Source organism: Paramormyrops kingsleyae, chromosome 16 (assembly GCF_048594095.1).
Source record: "Paramormyrops kingsleyae isolate MSU_618 chromosome 16, PKINGS_0.4, whole genome shotgun sequence".
Taxonomy (NCBI): Eukaryota; Metazoa; Chordata; class Actinopteri; order Osteoglossiformes; family Mormyridae; genus Paramormyrops; species Paramormyrops kingsleyae.
The window spans coordinates 15,147,580-15,154,957 of NC_132812.1; the positions used below are offsets into that span (position 1 = coordinate 15,147,580).

The window sequence follows — 7,378 nt, forward strand, 5'->3', positions numbered from 1 at the left end:
TTGCCTTTAAGATGCATGCCCTGCCAACAATCAATGCTACAGCTTTTATTGACACGCGTTATTATGTTTCGCTCTTAAGTTCACTGAACACGCTCCACGTCGTCAGTCGCGTCCAGCGTACACAGAACCCTACCGATACGTTAAAATTCAGGCGCCGGTATGTACGTGTCATCGTTTCAGGTGGCGCGTATTCATTCTAAGTTCCCGCGGTCTTGGTCCTTCAGGTTTCTGTAAAAGCGCAGTTAAACCATCAACCCAAAACAAGAGCCCCTTTGAACCTCTCAGTTTTACTGATCTACATTTTAACCACTCACCCCCCAACCAACACCCCTTTCCTTGACGAAATGCAGCCTTTTCTCACAGCACCTGCCTCTCTTTCAATTATTCCTAAACGCACACAAGTACTCTCTTTTCCATTCACGGATGAAAATGGGATTTGTTAGATCTAAAAAAGGAGAAAAGAGAGCTTATAGGGACTAAATAAAAATGAAAAGAAACAAGAACTGTGATTGCTGTAGAAATTACAAAGTTAGGGGGCAAAGTGGGCGCGTGGGGGGGATATACAAGATAAAGATCAGATTATGATACGACTACACAATTACTAAACCTATGAATTTTAAATGTACCTGTGAATAAGCAGGACATTTATTTAAAGATTTGGAAATATAAAGGCTTTTTCTATTTTTTTTTTTATAAAGATGTCTAATCGTTTCTATTTATTAAAAATTCCATTGGGCTTTTTATATCGCATAACTTCCTTGCCATTTCTGCAAAAGCACTCTCAGCTTCTAAGTTACTTGTGCACGTCCTATATTGTCCTTGTACAGTCATATTTTTATTGTTTTGAAATTTTACACACTATATACAAAGAATTTCGTAATACAAAACAATAAATTAACGTGATCAATATAAAACTAAACTTTGCCATATAGAACGCTAAACACTGTTAAGTGAACACATTCATATTAAAAGGTAAAATCCTATTTCACAAAGCATTGAATATACACAGCCACAAACATACAAAAGCTGAATATGCCTTGTATTTATGTTTATGTATATATACACCAGTCAGCTCAATGCACGTTCCCTTTGCGCTGACACAAATAGTAACAGTACTAATGTTTCCAAAACGTTCCTTAAATCTAGAAAACTTTTCAACAAGATTAGAAAATGTTTCAATATTTAAAGTATCGGGGCTTGTCCGCTGTAACAACTTTTAATATTTTTATGAGTTGATGCAGAATGAATATTATGTAAATTATTTTCTGTTATTTACTCTTTGTTTATACTTTAAAACATATTCACGTTTTAAAAATAAATAATTTAAACATACAGATTTTGGACATCAAATTTAAATAACTTAAATTAAATAAACACACGCAAACAAATACATTATGCAACCAATATTCAGAGACACACATCGCGTGTGTTCGTCTGTTTGACTTTCTACAGCAGGCCATTATATGCTTGCTGCGTTTTGACCTTGACAATTGCACAGAAAAAGAATTCATCCTTTTTAAGTACTTTCTAAAACGACATCACGTGTCAAACAGGCTAAATCGAGTATCAAAGATGTTGGCTCTTGTGTGAAGCCATGTTGCTGTTTATCTGTCTTAAATAAGGTGTCGATCTGATTTTTCTGAGTTAGGCTACTATGAAGAAATTCGTTCTCTTTGATTAATTCGTTACAGTTTTAAAACGACTACACTTGTTAAAAGGTCGCGGAAACTAGGAAACAGCAGCTTTTAGAGACGTTTATTTCACTATCGTGTCCTTCTGCTTCTGTTCTGGGTTCAAATAAGACATTCTTCTTGCCGTGGTGCGCAGATGGAGCCTGTTTAGTTTCTGTTACCAGGCTGTACTCGGAGGAGTCTGTCGGTCAGTTGGGAGCTTTGGGAATCTCCTCTGATGACATCTACGACTGGTCGCAACAGGCCAGGACGCAGGGCCGCGATGGGTAGCTGGTCCTCGATACCCTGATTTGGGCAATCCACGGCAGTGAAGTGGGCGGGGCGGGTTAAGAGTTTTGCCTTCACATGAGTTGTGGCTGCTGCATAGCTTCCTGGTGTGCGGTGGGGTACCATGAGGTGTAGCTAGGAATATAGGCGCCTGGGGTGCCCGTCGACGTCTTTACGGTAGCCGTATTGTTCCAAACCGGCGCAACGGAGGGAGAGCCAGCGGAAAGTCCGCGACCATTGGCCAATGCGCTCGTGTCAATCGTGCCCCCTCCTTGCTTCATCAGTTTCTTGAACTTTGACCGTTTGTTCTGAAACCAGATCTTTACCTATAAAAATATTACCCAGTGAGTCAAAAAATGTTGATAAAAGCATGCCAGGCCAACTACGTCCCGGTTTGGAAAATAAACATGCATTTTAAGGATCTAATCAAATATCTCAAACATTTCAAAATGCTATAAAATAGTTTAACTAAACATAGCCTAACCATAATCCCTTAAAATGCGGAACATAGAACTATTGTTAAGTAAAACGTATTACATTTTATGTAATAAAAGTGACCTTTGTCAGGCCGACATATATCATACGTCAGGTTTAAATGGCCCCGAAAGAAACTTGCCTGGGTTTGTGTGAGTCCAAGCGAAGCCGCGAGTTCTGCTCTCTCTGGCAATGCGAGGTATTGTGTTTGTTGAAAGCGTCTGTTCAGAGCCTGCAGCTGCAAACTGGAGTATATCGTCCTGGGTTTTCGAATCTTTTTGCCTTTGCCGTTGAACCGTACCTCTCCGCCTTCCACAACAGTGTTTTTTTCAGTATCTGTCGCTGGGCGTGAAAAGAGCGGTAGAATTCATGAGACATCTCCGCAGACTCTATTGGCAAGCAGCGAATATGAGACCGCAAGTTGTACAAGCTGTAGTTTAGGTATAATTGCCCTTAATTGCATGCATTGTTTATAACATTACGCAATAAATAATTACAGAGATGGTACCAATAATTATCATCTGGGCCGATTCTCCAATCCAGCGCTTGTTGGACGCGCTGGACAAGACACGTCGCACAATTATAGCGCCGTAGATTTAAGAAATTCGGGCATATTAAAAAAATCTTACCTGTGTCATCTAGCCGTGTCTGCGATAGTGTCGGGTTGCTTTGGTAAGACTGTACTGTACTTAAATATGGACTTGAAGAATGGCTACCGACTGAACTGACGTAAGGATAACCCAGAGACCGAGGGAAGGATGAAGCGGCGCCGTAGGAACTATCCTGTTGAGAATGACCAGAAGAATGCAAACAGTGCATAGAGTAATGTCCATGAGACATCGACGACGGCGACATTTGTTGACTTGGCGGCCCGAATTCCATAAAAACGGTCTTTCCTGAGACAGGGCTATTAAGACTTTCTGGCATTGTAGTCATTGTCATCTCTTCTGGTTGATCTCTTCTCCTCCTTTTTGTTTTCTTCTATGATCTCAGTGAAGGATGGATCCCAATTTAAGCCGACCTGTTTTTTTCACTCTCCATTCATAAGAAAATGTAGTTTGTCTCTGTGAAAAGTCCACGCATGATGCTGTGGATCCACACAAACTCGCCTCAAAGGTTTGAATCGAGTAATCATGAATATTCATCAAGGATTGCTGCTGATTGGTCCACTCCTTCCAGGAGTGGCTCGGATTGGCTACTCCGGGGTTGAGTCCAGAGGACCTGGGAAACTCAAGAAAAACAGCAAAGCTGAGAACCAATACAGAGATTTCAGAAGTCGGCAGAGAAACAGAGTGAAGATATATTATGGGAGGGGGGGGGGGGGGGTACAGAGAGAATAAGTGTTATTTGAAATCACTTTTAAAATGGTCTTGTGTGAAGACAATATATTTTTGACATTTAAGTTATATACTTCAATTACAGGATTTTTTTCCGTGGCTGCCAGCCAGCGGTCCTGCTCGTAATCACACTGTCTGTTCTTGTGAACAGTTCCGTTCATTATACATTGCAGTTTTAATGGAAATATATTTTGTCGTTTAAATAACAGTAAATATTCAAGTTAATAGCTACGCCAAATGGCCTTATTAAAAAGCTCTAAAACCAATTCTTTTTTGCATAAATTGCTTACTTTTTTCGAAGTCATTAAGACATTATGATGATTTCAAATTATAATTATTAAAAATCTTTCAATAACACTGCAAGCATTAATGACATGATCAGACATTCAGTGAATTAATTTTTTTGAAAATAAAACAAAACTGACACCAGATTTTCACGAATTACTTTAAATTATATAGGCCTAGCACAAACGTAGGAAAGTAATTCAGTTCCAGGAAATTTAAAATAAATGAATTAATGTAAAATTAATTAAAAACAATATGTAATGTATTGATAATAATATGAGTAATGAGAAAATTATTATTATCCTTAAACATACAGCCAGTGTGGGATTTGAACGATAATAAAAACAACAAATCAAGGTAATAAAGATTTTAATGAAAATGTCGACAAATTTCTAATTGTTAACCGTGGCGTGGTTTGGGAGAGTTCTCACGTGCAGATGTAGGCTATTACTTACCGATTCATTTGATTAAATTCTAGTCTCAAGTGCCCCGATCCAGCTGAAGGCAGCTCCATTAGCATAACACTGATGTTTAATTTTCATACGCATAATTAGCCATATATTTAACACTTCCAGCAGCCTGCTGTCCTCATTCACCTTTAAGCAGCAGAGAGGTCCGGGTTTGAACTGGTGGATTTTGGCAGATTTGAATGTGTGCGGGACAGTTTTTACTGTCAGAAAACAGTTCAATATCACACGTCAACAGCGCAGAGGAAAGTGACGGCAAGGGATATGCGATATTTCTTAAAGTTGGGCACAAATTAAAATTCAAAACAAATCATAAATCCGCCAGAAACCCCACATGCCATGCTTTGCAGATGGTGTTAACTGCAAGGAATAAACAAGGGACTTCCTCACGAGCGCTGTACAAATCATAATTAAGGCAAAGGGAATTCTGTCTTCTCTATATATGCAATATGAATACTGAAATGAAATACTCGCAGAATATTCGTAAGCAGTCACCCTTCCGAACCCACAAGGTTCAGAGGTCCTCTCCATAAAAGTACGGAATCTGTAATGTTTAAATCATCACTACCCATTAGTTCATAGTCTAAATACAACACAAATTCATCACAATTAATTATAATATTATACCCGATTTCATAGCATTCCCATGTTATTATGCATATATATTTACACAACCAATATCACACGAAAAAACTAAAGAATTCAACAACCAATGGAGACAGACCCGGAGTGCTTGGCGTAAAGATGGTGAATAATATTGCGTAGGATTTTAAAAAGATGCCAAATTACACGTAAACGTATGTCTGAAATTCAGATTTAAAAAGTCGAATCGGATTCACATTTTCAAGATCAATTGAAATATATTATCTGGTTATTAATCGAAAGTTATTATTCCATTTTGCGTATTTGTATCACCATTTCAATAAGTAAATAGGGAATCCTCTTTAATTTACTTTCATTATTATCTCTGAAAACATCACTTATGGAAACTCTCACGGACGGACCGATAGGATAGACATGGTGTGTTACTATCTAGATGCATTTTCCTTTCAATAATGTTAAAAAGCATTCGTTCGGATGCCTATTGTGATTATTCAATAAAACTAAACAACACGATAAATTATATTCACTTGCCAATAATAAGGCAGAAGTAGGGAAGGCTGACAGTCCATTAAATTTTGACCAGATACAGTACACATACATCAGGCAGTAAACCCTGCACCATAAATAACATCGCCTCACAGTAATTTGCACTACAGACGTCTCGTTACCACAGCAGTTGGTAAAATCCTCGTTGGTAATAGCATTATACCACGGTAATGTCATGATGCCAGCAGACACAGAAATAATGTTATACTAATTGACCTTAATCCCATTTCTCAATAAAATTGTAAATGCATTTTCCACCAAAACCATTAACGTCATTGTATGACATTTTTAAATAGTTTATGCGGTTTGATGGGAAATTGAATTCATGCGAATTTATTGAATCTTCGATCGATATTGAAAAATGTTACACTACATGTTTTTGTTTTTTTATGCGATTTCTCGAAAATTTAAAAACGCTGTTATGATACCCTTAATTAACAGTGAACGGCGTTTGACAACATGACTTACAGTATTATGAAATATTTTTAAACTATCACGCTCTTCAAAATTGCTTTTAAAACTCAGCATAATGACCAGCCTGACAATAAACATATGACAAAATACTGGATAAGACACGTAAAAATTATATGACGAAAAAATGAGACAATCGAATACAAGACCATACCATTCCTGTTTATTGTCCTTTTGTGGTGGCGATGCCGCGCGCGTCCAGTGATTCATTTTACTTCCCCGAATCTGTTTCTTACTTTGCAGTGGAGGCAAAACACACAGAGGCACTCGTCTCTTCGACTGGCTGCTCAAACTCTCCACATGAATCACAAATTAAAGGCAGTTAAATTCCGTCACAGTGATTATCAACCTAATTACATAATTGAACTCAAAGACGCAGAACAAGCAACTTTTCGATGTGTTTATAGAACCCACAGAAAAGGACGACGTGTAATGCCTATTCTGAAATGTACGCGTGACAACAGATTTCAGCATTTGCACGGTTCAATAGAAATACTATCCACAATAAGAAAACGTTACTCTTCACCAACCCCTTTAAACTGACCAATTTCGAGCAATTTAAATCACAAATCATCTTTGAATAAAGGGTGCTTGTTTAAGCGATCCCTTGTCAACTGCAAAAATAATAATAGTAATAAGAGCAATAATTATCATCCTGAGGTTCGGTGAAACTTTTATCACAGGCCCGTAGTGGAAGCGTCATGGTAATGCAGTGCCATTATTTACAACCTGATTACCGTAACTACAAACTGGGATTCACAGATGGGCGCGCAATTGCCAGGCTGCTGTAGCTTCCGCTGGGGTTTACAGGCTGACATGTCATATTTCCCCTGTTGTCACTGGGCAAACGGTTTTATCATTTAAGAACATGAATAAACATGTGCTATCAATTCCGACACCAGTTTGGAAACATGCGGCAGAAATTAAAATGAAACCATTTCAGAAAATTCACTGTGATTTAGATGTAAACCAAAGAATGCATGATGGCCATGAGAGAATACATAAACCGTCGACGACCTTTTACAATACTTCATCTTTCCCATTATTTAACATGCAATGAAAGCGATTGATAATTTTATGTTATTCTTCTCTGCTGCCAAAAGTTATTTATGATTATTTCTGCTTCACGGCTGATCCCTCGCTTCATGTTATTAAGAATATGATGACGACAGAGACAGCGTTGAAACTAAAATAAAGTCTCGGCAATGAGCCAGTGGGCTGTTTGGAGAGAGGAGGC

At 38.2% G+C, this 7,378-nt stretch overlaps 1 protein-coding gene across 5 annotated transcripts; it reads right to left on the bottom strand.

Annotated features, from left to right (window-relative positions):
- Positions 1 to 813: 813 nt before the first annotated feature.
- LOC111852269 (homeobox protein Dlx1a) lies at positions 814 to 6,429 on the bottom strand. Of its 5 annotated transcripts, none has more exons than XM_023827958.2 (4): positions 6,296 to 6,429; positions 3,062 to 3,653; positions 2,575 to 2,774; positions 814 to 2,284 (listed from the first exon to the last, which is right to left on the bottom strand). In XM_023827958.2, exons 2-4 carry the CDS (start codon positions 3,372 to 3,374, stop codon positions 2,033 to 2,035), a joined length of 765 nt encoding a protein of 254 aa, XP_023683726.1. In that variant the 5' UTR covers positions 3,375 to 3,653; positions 6,296 to 6,429; the 3' UTR covers positions 814 to 2,032. The 5 variants fall into 5 exon arrangements, with proteins under 5 accessions (XP_023683726.1, XP_023683725.1, XP_072556736.1 ...); XM_023827957.2 differs by having other exon boundaries at positions 3,062 to 3,661; XM_072700635.1 differs by having other exon boundaries at positions 3,062 to 4,650.
- Between the last annotated feature and the right edge of the window lie 949 nt (positions 6,430 to 7,378).